Source organism: Hypomesus nipponensis, chromosome 17 (genome assembly GCF_054491055.1).
Source record: "Hypomesus nipponensis isolate SF chromosome 17, ASM5449105v1, whole genome shotgun sequence".
In the NCBI taxonomy this organism is placed as follows: domain Eukaryota; kingdom Metazoa; phylum Chordata; class Actinopteri; order Osmeriformes; family Osmeridae; genus Hypomesus; species Hypomesus nipponensis.
The window spans coordinates 9,895,924-9,914,985 of NC_140377.1; the positions used below are offsets into that span (position 1 = coordinate 9,895,924).

The following is a 19,062-nucleotide window of genomic DNA, read 5'->3' on the forward strand; positions in this document are numbered from 1 at the left end:
CAAAAGACTTAACAGAGGGGTTGGCGTGTTTGGTTGAGCGAGAGCCAGTTCGACAGTTGTCGTTGTTTCACACTGGCTCGCACAGTTGTTGGGACATCTGGTGTGTGTGTGTGTGTGTGTCTGGGAGTGTGGGGGAGAGTGGAAGAGACTGTTTGTGTGGCGGTGTGTATGAAGCAGCGTAGCCAGTCCTGTGTGAATCCACCACTGGCCAAGCAGAGAATGGCGGCAGCAGTTGCAGGATGAAGGCGTGGGGAGTCACACCCTCTCTCTAACACTATCCTTCTCCTCAGGACACACACCGAATATCAGGCCTTAGAGCAGGGCTGTCAAATCCTGGTCCCCACGGGCTGCAGTCCTGTATGGTTTAGATGTTTCCCTGCTCCAGCACACCTGATTCAAATGAATGGGTTGTCGTTACATTTACATTTAGTCATTTTAGCAGACGCTCTTATCCAGAGCGACTTACAGTAAGTACAGGGACAATCCCCCTGAGGCAAGTAGGGTGAAGTGCCTCGCCCAAGGACACAACGTCATTGTTATCTAGTTATGTGGAAGCCGGATAACGACCATTCGTTTGAATCAGTTGTGCCGGATAAAACGGACAGGTAAGTGGCCCCCGAGGACCAGGGTCTGATACCGCTGCCTTATGCTGGGGACACACCACAGGATAATCGGGCCGATTTCCCCCCTTCCGACAATCCTAGGTAATGTCGCGATTATCTTGATGGTTCTACAGATGATCTTATCAGATTTTCCCTTGGTGTGAGGTGTGTTAAGAGTGACCAAACCTGCTGCCCTGATCGCGAATCTTAAAAATTCAACATGTTGAATATTTCCGATACGAAATGTTGATGTGTGGGGGGAGCAAAATAGCCTGGCTCTGCCCTCCCACGTACTTCCGCTCGATTAGGATTTTGCTTCTGTACTAGGTCTGGGAGCTAGGCTCTGAAGTCAGTTTCTAGAAACACATTTTTTGTAGGTCCAATCAGCGAACAGAGGGACTGGCTGAGAACGATGACGTTAATGTCGTGCACTAGTTTGAGTAGTTCAGTAATGGCGGCGGAGAAAGATGCGAGCGAAACTATTCTGCGGTTGTGGCAGCAACGCTGCCGAATATCCATAGGTTAAAGCCAGAGCAAGAACATTCCTTGCTGAGTTTTGTTGGTGGCCATGATGTTGTAGCCCTCCTCCCCACTGGGTATGGGAAAAGTTTGATTTTCCAGCTATGGCAGCTAGCTCCGTTACAGTAGTGGTGAAGGAGTTGGCAAAGGCGAACGCTTGCTATTGGTTATGGCAAATCAGAGTGGCTCTGGGCAGATCCAATAGTTTTAAACTTCAACAGAGGACCCGCCTTCAAGGAAGTTAACGTTTGTCAATGGAGAGATCCCAGACCCTCTGTACAAATGCAATGTACGAGGGTCGGTTTAGGACCAGGCTAGGAGCAAAAGGGTTAAGTCTATGATTTTTTTGTCCTCATGTTTGTGGTTTCTCACATTTTGAAAATCTTAAAAGATTAAAATATAAATATTTTACTGTGTACCCACTACCCAGCATTAGAGGGTCCTTGTGTCCTGTTGGAATTTTGTTCTGTTGGAAGTGGGAGGGGCTCGTTCTCTTTCCCTCTCTTTCACACTCTCTGCTTCTCTAACACACACACACACACACACACACACACACACACACACACACACACACACACACACACACACACTGGCAGGCCAGAAGGCTGTTTAGAGTAGCTTCCATGGCAACTGCAGCAACATGACCCGGCTTCCTCAGAAAGACTGAGGGAAGAGACTCCACATGGTGTGAGAGAGAGAGTGCTTCTGTGGGCGGGAAAAGAGGGGGCGGGCCGGAGTAATCTTAATCACTTTGCAAATAAAGAGCACCCGGAGAGAACAGCTAGATGCAGAGAAAGCTGAGCATTTCTGCCTTCGACTCCTTGACTCCTAGGCATCTAGAGTCCTACGCTCCTCGACTCCTAGGCACCGAGGCCCGCTCCCAGCCCAGTGTTAAAAATAGGGTTAGCCCCTCAGGGGAACAGGAGCTGCCTGCCCTGTAATGGTTTTAGGAAGCTGGAGGGTGGGGCCTGTGCGTGTGTCTGCTTATGCATGTGTGTGTTTGTTTGTGTAGTACAGTTCTGCTGACCTCTGGGCCCCTCCAGTACAAAGCTTGTAAAAACCATCTGATTTCAGTAAACACTGCGTGGGAGTGGTTGGGGCGGCGGTGGGTGGAGGACGGGGTGTAAACAGCAGAGCCCCAGAGAGAGTCTGCCCGGGACACGCCGGCCTTCTAGATGAAGAGAAGCCTGCGTTAGGATCCTGATTTTGAGGCCGCGCATTTGCCTTGTGATGGTCGTCGTTCCTGTTTCCTGTTGCACTGCATGTAGGCCTGTGTTATTCACATCCATTTCAACTCCGTCAGCTGAAAGCCAATAAGTGAACAGGGAATCCAATGTAATTATGAAATGTGTCAGGGAGACGTGGAGTTAGGTTGTTTAAAAAAAGCAGAGCTTCGACAAGCTGTTGGTTGCTTTTCCCCTAAGAACAACATCTCCCTGTCAATCGAGTATTTAAATACTTGTTTAACATACAGGACAGTGCAGGCTAAGATTTATAGACCATGTGATTTGTAATCTGTCTGAGCTGTGTGTGAGTGAGTGTGTGAGAGTGTGTGTGTGTGTGTGTGGTGTAGACAGTAGGCCAATAAGGAATCAGTCTTATGACCGGCTTGCTGCAGGAACTCTCAGAATGTGTGTGTGTGTGTGTGTGTGAATGTGTGTGTCTCATCTGCCTATTACTCAGTCAGTATCACTGATCAATCTCATTCACCTAATCCACTACTGGAAGATATTGGGTTTGCATGGCCTCACCTCTTCAGGAAGTGACATAGCATAATAGGATTCTGCAAATATTAGTTCCGCTCAATTTCTCTGGCAGATGTTTCGACTAGTCCGTCTAATAGACTCCCCCGGCAGTCATGTCCTTACTTGTGACATTGCCTACTGGTGTCATTCTCATCCATACCCTCCCAATGTTGTCACATTGAAACGGCGCCTCGACCTTTGAGAAGATGGCTTCAAACCCCATTCCCCTGGGCATCGGTTTAAGGAGTGCAGAGAACTGGCAGTGCCCATGGGGACGTGGGAGGACTGGGCAGCAGGGATAGCACTGTTGTATAAGAGGCAGCTGAGAGGGAGAGCCCAGCTTGAGAGAGAGAGTTTGTGTGTGTGTGTCTGTGCGCACAGTAGTGTGCTGGCTATCGAGCTATTTCTCTGGATTGTGTGTGCGTTAGCGCGCAGTAATGTGCTCGCTATTTCTCCGAACCATGTGTGTGGTGTGTCCAGGCTATTTATACCGCTGGTGAGGGGGAGGCGGAGGCGAGACGGAGATACCAGCCGATCGATAGGCGGCAGGCCGAAACCAAGTGAGACGAGTGTTTGAAGAAACAATGTTACTCCCTCTCCCGCTGACGGGCCTGCTATGTCGGGAAGCAAACTCGACGATGTGCGCTTTGAGAGCGCGTGAGAGTGTCCAACTCAAGTGTGGTAACGTGTGGGAGTCCGAGAGAGAGAGGGAGAGAGAGGGAGAGAGAGAGGGAGAGGGAGAGAGGGAGAGAGAGAGAGAGAGAGAGAGAGAGAGAGAGCGCGATGGCCCTGCACGGTGCAGCGCAGCATGTTGCACCCAGGCGTTTGACAGCTGCACTGTTGGAATGATGGGATATAGTGTGTATAGTGTAAATATCCCTGGAGGGAAGTGTGGTAGGGAGGCCTGTTTTTCACCTTCCGCCGCCGTCCACCTTGTCCTGGGCTGTAAAGGCTGCAGGCCCCTGGCTGTGGTGTTATCCCTACCCGGTGGGGCCCACTCTACGGCTGCGTGCGCGCGTGAGCAGAGTACGTCGCCGGACAAACGCTGCATCGTTTCCCACAGAAGGGGGTCACGGCATGCTAGCTCGGCGTGGGTCGCGTGTGCGAAGCAGCACGCCCGCCGCCTCAGTCAGTACAAGGGTCTGGGCAAGGAGGCGTTCGCTCAGCGTCATGTGCCGCGTGCGGAGGGGGGAAGGCTATTATGACGCCGGAGCTCCCCTCAGGTAGCCCAGACCCGGTCCATTCAGGTTCCAAACCGTCTCTGCTCGCCCGGCTCGAGGGCGCGGGGATTTGAGTCCCCGAACGAATGCCGACTCGGCACGCGCAGAGCACACTCCCGAATGGCTCATATTTCAGATTTCACGCTGTGAGCCCGGTCGTGGGTCTGGGCTAACCGGTCTCGCTGTACATCCTGCTGACTCAGCAGCCCTCAGTGATGGCGGGCAGACGACGACGACGACGGAGAGATACATCGAAGCCTCTGCATTAGATTGGCCTCACCGATGGCATGGAGGGGCCAATCTAACGAGCACACCTGAGTATTTGACGAGCAGGGAGGATGTCGTTGGGAATATGCCCGGGACAAGTGATCGTGGCTCAGATCTTATCTCCTCCCCCCCCCCCGCCCTCCTCCCCCCCCCCTCCCCCTAACCGCCCGCACCCCAAGGATGCCCGTGTGTCCTGTTGCACCCCTGGGAGGCCTCTCCCCCCCCCCCGTCAGCCCTGCTCTACACGGACTAGGAGCGATGTCCAGGGAGTAGACAGACAAGTGTCTCTGGTGAACAACACCAGAGAGACACAGACAGGGGGAAGTGAGAGCTAATGCAAGGTGATCAGGTGCCGAGGCTTGGTGGGAACACGCACATCTAAATCGGGCACAGCCCCTCGCGTGGACAGCACACACACACACACAGACGTGTAGGCAGGGCGGTAGCAGGAGAGGAGCTGGCTATGTGTGTAGGAGAGCCAGGTGGATCAGCCTGCACCAGGAAGGAGGAGGAGGAAAGCCCATAATTGGCTCGGGGTGGGATGGTGTAATCCTGAGGGCTTTGGGGCCAGCAGGAGGGCCACAGGGCAAGCACAGAGGCACACAGCGACTCACACACACTCCAAAGCTCTCTCTCTCTCTCTCTCTCTCTCTCTCTCTCTCTCTCTCTCTCTCTCTCTCTCTCTCTCTCTCACACACAGACTCACACACACACACACTCAAGCTGTCTCTCGCACATAAACTTAAACACCCTCAAGCTATCTGGTCACCCATAAACCGTAAACGCGCACACACTCAAGCTCTCTCTCGCACACACGAATGAACTCGCTCGCAGACATGCATTCACTACTTTCTCCCTCACACTCTCTCTCTCTCTCTCTCTCTCTCTCTCTCTCTCTCTCTCTCTCTGTCTCACGCACACTTTCATGCACACTTTCTCTTCCTTCACATTCTGCAACTCTCCCAGAAGGCCAGAGAGCAGTCCCAGCCCTGCACCCTGTGTAGGCGGGGCTGGCAGAGACGAAGCACAGCTGATCCGGGGTGTTTCAATCGCTCCAGTGTCTTCTCCACTGCGTGTCATTGAGCCGCATTGACCATCGACTGTCCTCAGGCCACTCCCAGGTCGAACACGACTGTGTGCTTTGGTGCCTCAGTTTGATTGGTGCATCGAGGACGGAGCCCTCCCTCCCCAGGCTCACAACAGGAAGTCGGAGGCAGGCCTCCGACGGGTGATAAGATCCGTTTCACTTCCTGGTTCGCCCCTGGCCCGCTCGTCGCCATGTCTGTCTCCCCCATGTGTTCAGCGGAGGACTTCTAGGACGCAGCCCAGAGGCCAAAGGTCGAGGAGATTGAGACGGTTCCTGGCGTGCGGCGACTTCCAAGTCTGTTGAGTTGTGCATCCTAACCTCCAAGGGCTTTGTTCTGTTGAAAGTGTGCGCGTACGAAAGAGTGGTGAAAGGTTACGGGGAGTGTGTGTGGTAAATGCGATGGGGGAGTCCTGCCTTCGCTGATGTGTTCCCAGTACGGGGTCGCGGCGGCCCTGAGTCATGAGTCAGAGTTGTGTGTTTGCTCGACACAAAGTGTCAGTGTCAACATTTGCGCAAGTGTTTTTGCGAAATGGGCCTCTTGTTTCAGTCGCGGTCTTCCTGTCTCTATTCCTCTGCTTTTTGTTTGTTTTGTTCTATGGGCCGGGTGACTCATTTCCTGCCCGGCCCAACAACACACAGCCTGCCTCTCTTTCTCTCACACCCTCGCTCTCCCCCTCTCTATCGCTCTCTGTCTTTTCTCCTCCCTTCCTCCCTCCCCCCCAAAGAAAATGCTGTTTTTAGTACAGTTTGCCGCCAAAACTGCTTTCTCTGCGCCTGTCGCCGTGTTATGGCCCGAATGGGGACGCACAACATTTAAGTTTTTGCTATTGACGTTCCGAGCTGGAGTACACACTCTTATGTTCCTGACCAGATTCCTCTTCAGAACGGTAGTCATCGCTCTCTGCTCTCGTGACACTGCAGTAGGTGATGAGAGCTTCTGGGCCAGTGATTCAGTGACAGTCCACATCCGTTCACCACATGCCTTTTTTCTCTCTCTTCTCCTCCCTCTCTCCCCCACTTTTTTTGGTATCTTTTTTGCCTCTGTTCCTCATCCTACCCACCTCCTTCCTGTCCCGCCCCCCCCCCCCCCTCTCTCTCTCTCTCTCTCTCTCTCTCTTTCCTCTCTCTCTCTCTCTCTCTCTCTCTCTCTCTCTCTCTCTCTCTCTCTCTCTCTCTCTCTCTCTCTCTCTCTCTCTCTCTCTCTCTCTCTCTCCCTCTCTCTCTCTTTCCTCTCTCTCTTCTCTCTTTCCTCCCTCTCTCTCTTTCCTCTCTCTCTCTCTTTCTCTCTCTCTCTCTCTCTCTCTCTCTCTCTCTCTCTCTCTCTCCTCTCCTCTCTCTCTCTCTTTCCTCTCTCTCTCTCTCTCTCTTTCCTCTCTCTCTCTCTCTCTTTCCTCTCTCTCTCGTTCTGGCTCTCCCTCTCCCTCCCCCAGCTCCAGCTACTCGACGGCAGCGCTCGAGTTTGAGCAGCAGCATCACATCGCTCCCGTCTTCGACTCTCCCAGGATGTCGCGGCGCAGTCTGCGTCTGCAGACCACCACCGGTCTCTATGGCAACGACAGCCTGGCCGCCGACTTCTCGGCCAACCACAGCTCGGTGAGCTACAGCACCGGAGGGTCCGGTCGGAGAGAGGCACGGTAAGACCGCGCGCGCCGGGCACAAACCCACCCACCCTCACTCACACACATAAAAACATACACGCACACATAAATACATACATACACACACACACTTAAATACATACATTCACACACACACACACTTAAATACATACATACACACACATAAATACACACATACTCACACGCACACACACTCTGATATGCTGATATATTGTTTAAGTGCATACTAAGATGCTGGGGTTTGTCTTAAAAGGAAACTGCCGTAGTTGCACTTTTTGCGAAGAACAGTTTTTTGAGATATCAGGGTGAACAAAAACACAACACAAAGTCACATATCGATGTCAATGGAGATGTCAGCGTGGTCCTCAGTCCCTCCCTGGGTTCCCCCGCTCTAGGACGGTGAGGAGCAGGAAGCAGCAGTCGCTCTCCCAGACCCTCACAGAGACGCCGCCGCGCAAGACCCTGTCCTTCTCCACCACCACCACGCCTGCCAGCGGGCCCGCGGCCAGCGACGCCTGCCTGCTCTCCTCCACCCTGGATCAGTCCAGCCTACGCCAGCACACCACCACCAGCACCTCCTCTACCACTGACGGACCCTGGGGTCAGTACTGGGCCTGGCCCTGCTGCAGGGCATGTTTCAAGGGAGATGCTAATGCCGAAGTTGCGCAATGGCGTTCCATTGTAGAATTGGGGTCTGTAGATATCGTCATTGCTGTCTGGATTGTGGTTGCGATTGTAGTTTTGTGTAAGTAGATCACTGTGCACTGTGGGGTGTGTGCTTGATGTGTGACGCAGGGATGTATAATTCAGGTGTAGGATTAACAAGATGGCAATGGGGTTGGGAAAGTGTGTAATCTGTATATCTAATCCCGTTGATGTGCTACCTTGGAGATTAACCGCGTTGATCTGTGACATCATATCATTGATTTATTGGTGTGATTAATTCATAAACTGCTGTAGACTGACTGAGACTTATCTGTTGTATGTAGATGCAAATAAGGAGGCCATTCTCAAAGGTGAGTTTGGATTTGGATTTATCTATAATAAGGCATTATATGGCCACGTTTTTTTGTCCATGAACCTTTTCGAAAATAAACGTATTTTGACTACGTTTTGAAACATTTAAATTTTACTTGATTCATTGACTGAAGAATAATATTTTGTAGTCATTTTGTAAAAAAAAATCTGTTTTTATTTGTATTGTGTGTGTGTGTGTGTGTGTATATATTTACGTGTGTGTGTGTATGCATGTCCACCCAGAGAGGAGATCTAGGGCGGAGCATGGCTCCTCAAAGGTCAACGGCGACCTCCACAGCGCCGCTTCACACACCCACACGGCGCTCGCCAACGGCTACATCTGCAACGACTGCTCCATCCACTCTGACAGGAAAAAGGTCCTCACCACTCACACCACCGCCTCCTCCTCCTCCGCTCAGGCTGGCGCCCTCTCATCTTCATCCTCCTCCTCCTCAACCATCTACTCCTGGGATAAGAGTCGCAGGAACAAGACAGGTGAGACCAGACCCTACCTGCACCAGCCCGTTGCTCAAACAGTCATCCTCCGCTCCCTAACTATTCTACCGCACGTTACTGTGTCACTGAAGCGCTAGCCACGTTAGCCATGGCTGTCTTTGTAAACACGTCAAACTGACCAGTGGGCCACCCTGCATATCGTCTGTGCGTCTGTTATGTGACTGATGTTCCAGTTGCCGTCTCGGGTCTTCACGGCAAGAGAAGTCACAGTTCCTTCTACTGTCGTCTGTCTGACTGCTCACCGTGTCTCCCTCCCAGGGGCGCTAGCATCCGTGTCTGCCGCCTGTGTGCGCCTCGCCAGACGGGCCCTGGCCCCTGCCGTCTCCCTGGTGACCCTCCTCTTCCAGAACCTTCTCTGGCTGGCCTCCAAGGCCGTCAGTCCGCCAGGAAAAGGTAGACGGGAAGATTCTTCCCTCACGCTCTCTGAAAGGAGACTCTTCCTCCGTTTGTCTCCCTCCCATGTTCATCGATCTCTCGTGACCCTGTTCGTCTGACTGGGTCTTGGTTTTCCTTGGGAAGGCCGTAGAGCTGTAAGACAAATATGTATAAATGATATATGCATTTGTCTTACTCTACTTTGACATTCAGTTTTGATGTGTTCTTTCTCTACTTTGACATTCAGTTTTGATGTGTTCTTTCTCTACTTTGACATTCAGTTTTGATGTGTTCTTTCTTCCTTCGAGTGCATCACTTCATAAGTCCTATCTGGAGCGCTCCTCATCTTTCCTTTCCTCCAGCCTGTTTGTCTATCGGTCTGTCTATCTGTGTCCGTCCGTCCGTCTGTCTGTTCTCTGTTCTGTCGCAGGATGGCCCGCTGACTGTCCTCCCTCTCCACGTCCTTTGTGCTGTCATTTTCCCTCCGTCGCTCATCTCGGAAGCACTGCAGACTCAATCTTCTCTCCGAAGCTGTCCTCCACGCACCTGTCTTTCCAGCCTCCCGAAACGGGATGCTTTCATCTCTCCTCCCCTCGCTCCCTTTCATGCCCTACCTTCCCCCCCCCCCCTCCCCCCCCCCCCCCCCCCACTCCGTCTGAGATTGTCATTTCTTTGCGCTCCGCGCTCCAAATTGTACTCGCCTCTCCTCCCCAGCCTTCAGAATGTGACCTTCTTGCGTGGGCGCCGTTGCGGGGGCCCCCCCCCCCAGCGCTCGCCCTCTCCCCAGCCTGACCGTGAGCGTGTGGTGTGGTGTGGTGTGTTACCAGGTTTGATGGCGTCGCTGTGCGACTCTGCCAGGCGAGCAGTGTCTTCCAGCGTGGCTGGTCTGTGGTTGGTCAAGCAGAGCACCCTGCACAGGATGGGCTACAGAGCCAACGGCTACGAAGGCAAAGGTACCTGCAGGCGGCTGGGGGTCGGAGGTCAGGGGTCAACGTGTTCCGACCGGCCCCTCGTTCGTCCACCCCGGTCCTTCTGTTGAACTTTGCTTGTCTTCAAAATCAAATCCATTTCTCTCCGGCTTTTTTTTCTCTGGTGTCTCCGTCGTCGCATGCAGGCGTCTGGGATTGAACAAATCTGTGTGAAAGGATGTTTGAACAGCAGTGCGGAAGGCACATTTACTCCTTGTGTGTCTGTTTGAACTGTTCAGATTGAACTGTCTCCTCCCGGCTCGTCATCTCCATATTCTTCAAGCGAACGACAGACACAACCATTCAAACCTGCCCCCCCACTTTCACTCATATTCTCTCCTTCCAATTGTCTTGTTTCGTACACGATTTGATTGTTGTCCTCCTCTGTTCGTCACCTGGGTGACATTGTGCAAATGACGCCGATTCCAACCCGTGTGAGAACTTTTGTCAATCAGCCCACGCCGCGTGTTGTCGTGATTTGGCTTGTAAATTCATGTAAATGTTCCCGTTCCAGCTCACTCCAGCTACTGTGGGAGCATGAATGTGAAAGACATGGTGACGGGAGATGGACACCTCAGTCTGAACGGCTCCCTTTGTAAGTCCTCCACGCGCACACTCACACACACACACACACACACTCACACATACACGCACACACACTCCTGCTCAGACCCACAAAGCCTCTCAGACCCTTTGAACGAATCCCCTACACAGACAGACAGAGATGGACACAAAGTGAATGCCGTATGTGGACCAGTCCACAAGGTCTGTGTGGACGAGTTAGCAGTCTGCCTGCTATGACGAGCTCGTGGTCCAGTCAAGTGACTCTGCACTTGTTTATATCTGCTCGTCATTGTGAAAGCGCAAGAGGAGAAATGAAGGGTTTCGTTTGAAATATTTCCACGGGACGGTCCCAGGCTCCGGAAAGTTCCAGCTGTCCCTGTCACGCCCACCCAGGGTGACTGTGGTGACCCTGGTGTCAGGGATGACTAATGGCCATGAGCAGAATTCACAATGTGTCAAGCAGGAGACCCTGCGAACAAGGGACTGCTGTGTCACATGAACACCAGCAGGAGGGAGGGACAAAGGGGGGGGGGGGGGGGGTGGTAGAAAGAAAGAGGGTGGGAGGGTGTCTCCAAATATTTACACACACACACACAGCTGTGCAGCCTAGCCTTTGGTGTGTGACTTTTTACACTGTCAAACGAGGGACATTCCAGTAATTCGAATACATGATACCATTTTAAAAATGCATGACTCAGTCCTGTGTCATTCTTATGGTTTACGTCACATTCACCTTTTTTGGGGTTCCGACTTTGTGAGTCGCTTCCCCATTGCCTAATTTGCGTCGTCGTCGCAACCCATGTTGCCTTTTCTTAATGCGTCCATAAACTCATCCTTTGCTTTGTGTTTGTTATCATTTCCCCCCCACCCATCCATCCATCCATCCTGGGGAACGTTCCGCAGGTGACGACTGCAAGGGGAAGCAGCACCTGGAGACCCACACAGTGGTCCACACACGCACCTCCAGGGCCCGCCGCCTGGTGGGGGCGCTGTGGAGCCTCCTAGCTTACACAGGTTAACACACTTCTGTCCTCCCCACTGAGCCCACCGTACGGAGGTGCCAGCGCTGCTGCCAACCTCGCAAATGACCGCACAGCCACGATGCATGATGTCTAAATGCAGTTCGACTGGGGGGGCCTTTTGGGAATCGAACCCGTCGGTTCTTTTAACTGGACACATTTCTTTTGATCTCGAGTTCGGTCCGAATGTCTTTGGTACCAATATGTGTGTGTGTGTGTGTGTGTCCATCCCTCTCTCCACCCCAGGCTACTGTCTGCTGCAGCCAGGCTACTGGGTGTTGAGGGCGGGCAGGGTGGTGGGGTCCGGGGTGGCAGGCCTGGCCCAGAAGCTGCTCTCAGTGCTGTGGATGATCCTGGCTGCTCCAGGTTAGCATACAGACCGAGACCACCCCTCACCCAGGGCTCACCTCTCTCTCTCTCTCGCTCTCTCTCTCTCTCTCTTGCTCTAACGCTCTCTCTCTCTTTCTAGCTCTCTCTCTTTCTTACTCTCACCTGTAGCTTTTTTCTTCTTCTCCCCTGTTGTGACTTTTATGTCAACTATGTAAGACTCACAACTTTTTATTGTCATCTTTTCTCACCTCCTCTCCTTCTCTCCGGTCCAGGGAAGGCAGGCAGAGGAGTGCTGTGGTTTGTGGGGACAGGATGGTACCAACTGGTGTCTTTCATGTCTCTCCTGAACGTCTTCATCCTGACACGGTGAGACAAACACACACACATGTACACACGCGCACAAACGCAGGCAGATCCCTACACTGCTGCACTGGCAGTCTGTTGTTTTAGTCCAGGATTAGTTTAGGCTTTGGGTTATTTGATTGCATTTGTTGAGATTTCACGGCAGCCTATTGGATTCACATCAGTGACATCAGGTTGAGTGGAATTAGTGTTTGCAGTCTGACGTTGGTCATAACTTCAGACGATGAGGGGGCCTTAGTCATGACCGGACTTATTTAAATGCCACGCGCAAGAGGGATGCGCCGAGTGAATGATTTACTTGAACCTTTTCAATTTTGCATCTGCTTTGCCTCATCTCGGGACCCAAAGGTTACTGGATCTGGTCTGTGTGCGTCTTGTCTCAAGGAGGGCATTTGTGTGTGTGTCTGTGTCCCAGGTGCCTGCCTAAACTATGGAAGCTGCTCCTGTTCCTCTTGCCCCTCCTGCTGATCCTGGGTGAGTGAGATTCCCTCAAACACAAACACACAGATCAATCAGACACATGGCAGTGGAGTTGCTAACCAGCACATGTCCCCAGTGTATGATCCAAATCCAGTCCCAGATTCAGGTCACGTCTCTGGGCTCCCAGAGACAGCATCTGCCCATTCTATGGATCTGCTCTCCTTTCCTCACACACACACACACACTTTCACATGCTAAAGGCCGCCACCACGCACGGCAGGCGAGCGACATCTACGCAGTCGTCTATCCACACCCCCCCTCTACCTGCAGAAATCCACTCTGCGTGAAATGAAACCCCGAACTCTTTGATCTCCTCCTCAGCTCTGTGGTTCTGGGGTCCGTCCCGGGCCACCCTCCTCTCCCTCCTGCCGGCCTTCAACCTGACTTCCCCCCTCGCCTACCTGTCCAGCCTGGTCCCTGCCTCCGTCCCCATCCCCGTCTCCACCCCCCCATCCCCCGTCGCCGTCGTGCCCCTGGAGAAGTCCGCCGCGGCCTCTGCCCCCCAGGCACAGGTGAGAGCCAGAGAGTGCGCATGGCCGTGGTAACCTTTGCACGTTCAACTTCACGCCATTTTTAGCCATAAAAAAAAAAAAATTACCGACTCTCTTCCGCTACACTCACCTCCACCCCTTCCCTCCCTCCCTCCCCCCTCCAGCCGGCCCTCCCCTCAGCTGCGGCGGTCAGCGGCGTGGACCTGGAGCGCCTGGAGCGCGTGGAGCGCCGCCTGGCCGTGCTGTGGGAACAGGTCCAGCAGGGCGACCAGGAGCAGGAGCGGCGCCACGGGGACGCCCTGGGCCTCTACCAGGGCCTGAGGCTGCAGCTGGAGAGCCGCACCGACCGGGAGGCCCTCGGCCTCTGGGTCTCCGGCCTGCTGGAGGATAGGCTGGCCGCGCTCCGGGGAGAGCTGGAGCAAGAGGGCAGCCACAGGACACAGGTGGGGGTCCTGGGGAGGGTTGGAGGGGGGAGGGGTGGAGGTGAGGTGGGGGAATGTCGCCTGTACCGCTGGCTGTGCCGTGCATTCACTTTGAATGGGTCTGATGGGTGCAGATGCTGTTCGGTGACACCTGTGTCTCTGTCTCTCTCTTTCTGTCTCTCTCTCCCCCTCTTTCCTCCCTCTCTCCCTCCAGTCTGAGGAGCAGCAGAGGGAGCGACAGCAGAGTCAGGAAGCCAGGCTGGCAGAGCTGGAGGTGCTGCTGCAGCAGCTGGCTGTTAAGACCCAGGTACACGACACTACTGTACACTACACTACTATATACGACACTACACTACTCTATACACGACTACATACTTCACTACTGTATACTGCACCGCTTAACATTGCTGTGCACTACACTATACTACACTACCGTATACTGCACTACGCTACACTACTGTACACGGCTATACTGTGTACTACACCACACCACGGTAGAGAACTGTAGCAGTCCACGTCTTTCTTCGAGCTCATGGTCCGCTGTTCCTGCCAGGGGGTTCAGCAGAGGCAGCAGGAGGAGCAGCAGAGGCAGCAGCAGAGGCACCAGGAGCAGCAGCAAAGGCAGCAGGAAGAGCAGGAGCTGAGGGAGAAGGAGAGGGCCTCCCTGGCCTCCACACCACCCCCAGCCCCGGCACCAGCCCCAGCTCCTATCAGGTGGGTGCACTGATGCTAAGCTAACACGCTCTCTGAACTGTGGGCATCCTTCGGTTCACAGTTCCGTGAGGAAAAAAATACTAGAAAAAAGGACAGTTTGTGAGAGACGAGCGAGGTGTCTCCTAAAAGAAAAGGGGGGGGGGGGGTGATGTGACAGAAGGTCGAATTGGAGGGGGAAAACACTTTTCGGGAACGTTCTCCATGTGGCTGTTTGTAAGCCCTCTCTCTCCCGCAGTGTGGGCGTGGAGCAGAAGGCCCACGATGCCCTGCTGGCAGAGGTGCAGCGGCTGGAGGCGGAGCTGGGGCGGGTGCGGCAGGACCTGCAGGGGGTGATGGGATGCCAGGGCAAGTGTGAGCAGCTGGACACACTGCAGGACACGGTGAGACACGACCGACTGTTTACATCCTTGTGCGGTAACGCTTTAGATCCAGGTGCACGCAATTAGCGTTAATGGGTAATAAAGCCCTAGTCCGTTATTAAGTCTTATTAACACATATTAACATATTACATTTGAACTAATGCGAGCTTGAGACAAGCAACTGGATCTAAAGTGTCTTTGTGTATGGATGGCAAGAGACAACATTTACATGAATAGTATCTGTCATACATTTATTTTGAAATGAATAGATCACACCGTAATCACAGCGTCACACAGTTGTTGCACTGTCTACCAGTTGAATCTACCACTGCACTTCCTGTGCTGATTTTTTCAAACAGAATCCATGATTGCCCCTCATCAACATCTCTCTCTCTCTCACCTCAAGGTGTCTGCCCAGGTGACAGCTCAGGTGTCTGCCCAGGTCAAGAAGGAGCTCCTGGCTCTGTTCTACCCCGGAGGCCAGGCCCAGGGAGAGGTGCCCGAGGCCCTGCTGGCCTGGCTGTCAGAGCGCTACGTGCGCGGGGCCGACCTGCAGGCCTCGCTGGCCTCCCTGGAGCTCGCCATCCTGAGAAACGTGACCCTGCAGCTGGAGCAGAGCCGGGCCCAGGCGCTAAGCGAGGCCCAGGCTCTGACGGAGGCCCAGGCCCAGGCCCAGATCCACGCCATCACCCAGACGGTCACCCAGAGTGTCCAGCACTCCGCCGCCGGAGAGGGCCTGTCTGAGGAGGTATGCTGCCCCTGACCACCATGGCACACTTTAAAGAAGCTTTTTCTATCAAACATAACTCTTGGGACTAGCCCATACTTTCATTTAAGAATGCCCCAACTTGTTGCACTTTTTCTCCCCAGCAAGTGCAGTCGATTGTGCAGAAGGCACTCAAACTCTACTCCCAGGATCGAACAGGCCTGGTGGACTACGCCCTGGAGTCTGGAGGTTAGAAGGCTACACTATGGACCCCACTTTAAAACAGGCCCTTCCCCCTTCTCTTCTAAGTGCACTTTTCTATCATTGTACTGACTGAGAGCTAATGCTAACAGGTCGTGTTATAGTTGGTCTGTTAGCCCCAGCACTGACAGGGCAGTCGAGAGGAATTTCCAGGTGGCCAGAGTTTAGGATCTGTTTTCATTAACTCCACCCGAGGAGGAGAGCTGAACCAGGATCAGTTGTGCTTTTTTGGATGAGACGTGTTATCCTGCCCTAACTCCTGATCTCGGATCAGCACTCGAACTCGGCGAGGCTCATTGTACAACCCTAACCCTGTGTACGAGCTAGAGCTAAGGGGGTTCAGCCCACATCCTGGGCTAAATAGATCACAACAGATACCAACTGGGTGTGTCTGTTTGTGCGTGTTTGCTTGGGTGCTTATACGTGTGTGTGTGTGTGTTTGTGTGTCCAGGTGGCAGCATCCTCAGCACACGCTGCTCTGAGACCTACGAGACGAAGACAGCCCTCATGAGCCTGTTCGGCCTGCCGCTCTGGTACTTCTCCCAGTCGCCACGCGTGGTCATCCAGGTGAGCCCCGCCCGCCCTCACGCCCTCCGCATCACCCCGGGGCGTGGGAAATCCCCCCACCGAAACGGTACAGGCTGGCCTGACAATCTCGCCGCTGTTTGGTGGCTGGTCGTTCTGACATGTTGTCCTCTCCTTCCTCCCGCACCAGCCTGATGTGTACCCAGGGAACTGCTGGGCGTTCAAGGGCTCCCAGGGCTACCTGGTGATCCGTCTGTCCCTCAAGGTCCTGCCCACAGCCTTCTGCCTGGAGCACATCCCCAAGGCCCTGTCCCCCACCGGCCACATCAGCAGCGCCCCACGCAACTTCACCGTCTATGTAAGACACACCACACACACACACACACACGGTCCATTCTCTCACTGAAGATGCACACACTGTGTACCCATTCCCGGAATATACCTTCGATCTCTGTTTCTTGTGTGTGTGTGTGTGTGTAGGGTCTGGACGATGAGTACCAGGAGGAGGGGAAGCTGCTGGGACAGTACACCTACCAGGATGACGGGGACTCACTGCAGACCTTCCCAGTCATGGTAAACACACACACACTCTCACTTGCTACACACACACACACACATAGAACTACCTCGACATCTCGCACACAGAAGGGTCTCCATAATATCTCACACATGTCGGTGATTTGAGATGTGTCCTCCATCCCCGCTCTGCAGGAGAAAAACGACAAGGCTTTCCAGATCATCGAGGTGCGGGTGCTGACTAACTGGGGCCACCCAGAATACACCTGCCTCTACCGCGTCCGGGTCCACGGAGAGCCCCGCGTCCAATGAGAGGAGGCCGCCTCGGTTTCATCGTACACAGACATATCACCCCACAGGGCCCCTGGTATCTGCACATAACGCCACAGGACTCTTTTTTTCTACAAATACCAAGGGGGCTGGGGAAAATGAAAGAACCTTTTTTTATATAACTGCGGGTCTTCGAGGGTGAATGTTGTTTTTATAGAATGTGTCCAGAGGGAATCATGACAGAAGATGTTTTTTTTTTTTACTCGGTACCGAAAGAATCACAGAATGACTAACGGAATGTCAGATATGGAGGAGGAATGTGATCAAGAAGACTACAGTTCCCTGACCCTCTTCTTATACCCCATGGCTCTTGCACTGAAACCCTGGAGGTGTGCAGCTGACAAATCACTCCTCCCCCCCCCTCCAGCTTCTATAGCCTGGCGTGGAACCTTACAAAGGCAGATCGTGTTCTTTCTTTTTTTTCCATCATCACTCCTCCCTCTTGTGTTTTTGTGTTTGGTTTGTGTTATCACCACGAGAGGTATTCAACAGACATTTTCACATAGCCTTTTGTGTCTCCGTTTTCATTATAAGGATCAAAGCCACAGAACTGAGGCCTGGGACTCTGCTCGGGCCTACCACTCTCTCTCTCTCTCTCTCTCTCTCTCTCTCTCTCCCAATCCCTTTCTCTCTCTCTCCCAATCCCTTTCTCTCTCTATCGTTCTCTCTTTCTTTCTCTCGTTCTCCTTTTCTCTCTCTCGTTCTCCCTCTCTCTCCGTGCATTCAAAGCTACTCATCTCTGCAGCCGCGACTGGGCCTCCACAGGGCCACGTCCGCGTGCTAAGATCCGACACCCTACATGGAAGGACTGCTTAAACCCGGCCTGTGTGCTCAGCAACAAGGCGAACCCCCCCCTACACACACACACACACACACACGACAGTCTGCATCCACACAGTCACCGTCACAACGCTCTGTTTTCTAGAGCCTGCCGTCACGCTATACACGGACAGGGCAGGACTTGGAATGTGTTCCGGGGATGCTCCACGCCTTCTCCCTGCTACAGATCGGCCACAGATTCTGCGCCGCAGAACCTAAACCATGCCACGACTAGAGCACATTGAGACGCCGCGGCAACTCAGCAGAAATAGGAAAGAAAAGTTGAGTTCCTATACTGCTACGGGATGAATCCAAACTTGAGATGCAGGCGTCTTGTCAGCTCAACTTTTCACACGGCACCACGATTCATAAGCTGTGGGATAGGTTGGGGTTAACTGCTGCACACATCTCATGACAGAGTTCAACCCTGTGAGACTGCAGTGCACACCGCAGACTCTGGCAGCCAATGGCATGGCTCCTAAGCAGTGTAATGTCCTCCTTAGGGCTGCCTCCTTCATCCCAGATTCCCCCCCACTGGAATGTAATCTGTATATTTAATTGTTAATATTTGGTCCTTTAAAAAAAGAAGAACTTGCTTTTATCAGTGTTGCTATACAGTAAGAGTAGCTACACCCCTCATTACTATGACTGTTGCTATGATCATGTTATTATTTCTATTATCATTGTTATTACTCATTATATGTGTATAATTTGGGGGTTTTACTTTTAAACTGTTCCATTTAGAATCACAAAGGTTGCACTGTTACGACTTGTGTGCTGCACTCAAGTCCTCACAATTTGTGGTAAAAGAGAAAAGAGAGGTTATACATTTTGTTTGTTGACCAGACCTGGAAGTCTAGATGTACAAAAATGTGTTGACTATTTATTTTTTAAGACATTCAGTTACTGCAAGGTAGGACTTGGTGCAATGTATTTTTGTCAAATGATTTTCAGTGCATTTTGGAACCATCTTGGAACAGTAAAACGTTTTAGATAAGTTTTTTTTTATTTTTGTTGCTGCTGTCAATTAACTGCTACGGAAAATATTCCAATAAAGACTTTAATTTTGAGAGCTTTTGATGCATGTGACATTTTACTTAATAAAGACCGTTTTGCTTTTTTATTCCAGTCTTAATTATTGGAGATCGTCTTAAAACAAGCGATAAATAATACTAATTCACTACGACACCCAACGGTGTTTATTCAATAGTCGCAGACGGTACTGCCC

At 52.6% G+C, this 19,062-nt stretch overlaps 1 protein-coding gene and 1 long non-coding RNA gene across 11 annotated transcripts in view; one reads left to right on the forward strand and one right to left on the reverse strand.

Moving 5' to 3' along the window:
• The window catches only part of sun1b (Sad1 and UNC84 domain containing 1b), a 27,104-nt gene extending 8,147 nt beyond the window's left edge, over positions 1-18,957 (forward strand). For 6 of the 10 annotated variants that reach the window (XM_084678922.1, XM_084678926.1, XM_084678918.1 and 3 more), the window contains 22 exons: positions 6,871-7,074; positions 7,455-7,660; positions 8,049-8,075; positions 8,320-8,571; positions 8,851-8,985; positions 9,795-9,920; positions 10,450-10,530; positions 11,403-11,513; positions 11,765-11,884; positions 12,121-12,214; positions 12,627-12,685; positions 13,013-13,203; positions 13,347-13,625; positions 13,819-13,911; positions 14,158-14,318; positions 14,554-14,698; positions 15,084-15,425; positions 15,548-15,632; positions 16,096-16,211; positions 16,360-16,527; positions 16,650-16,742; positions 16,881-18,957. In XM_084678922.1, coding sequence (XP_084535048.1) covers positions 6,871-7,074; positions 7,455-7,660; positions 8,049-8,075; positions 8,320-8,571; positions 8,851-8,985; positions 9,795-9,920; positions 10,450-10,530; positions 11,403-11,513; positions 11,765-11,884; positions 12,121-12,214; positions 12,627-12,685; positions 13,013-13,203; positions 13,347-13,625; positions 13,819-13,911; positions 14,158-14,318; positions 14,554-14,698; positions 15,084-15,425; positions 15,548-15,632; positions 16,096-16,211; positions 16,360-16,527; positions 16,650-16,742; positions 16,881-16,997 — 3,205 coding nt within the window. In that variant the 3' untranslated portion in view covers positions 16,998-18,957. The remainder of the gene's footprint in view (positions 1-6,870; positions 7,075-7,454; positions 7,661-8,048; positions 8,076-8,319; positions 8,572-8,850; positions 8,986-9,794; positions 9,921-10,449; positions 10,531-11,402; positions 11,514-11,764; positions 11,885-12,120; positions 12,215-12,626; positions 12,686-13,012; positions 13,204-13,346; positions 13,626-13,818; positions 13,912-14,157; positions 14,319-14,553; positions 14,699-15,083; positions 15,426-15,547; positions 15,633-16,095; positions 16,212-16,359; positions 16,528-16,649; positions 16,743-16,880) is intronic. The other 4 variants (XM_084678923.1, XM_084678924.1, XM_084678925.1 and 1 more) reach the window with 4 other exon arrangements.
• On the reverse strand, positions 8,171-10,726 carry LOC146253454 (uncharacterized). The gene is made up of 3 exons (XR_014731956.1): positions 9,792-10,726; positions 8,835-9,120; positions 8,171-8,542 (listed from the first exon to the last, which is right to left on the reverse strand). It is a non-coding gene; the product is annotated as an uncharacterized LOC146253454 (long non-coding RNA).
• Positions 18,958-19,062: the final 105 nt, after the last annotated feature.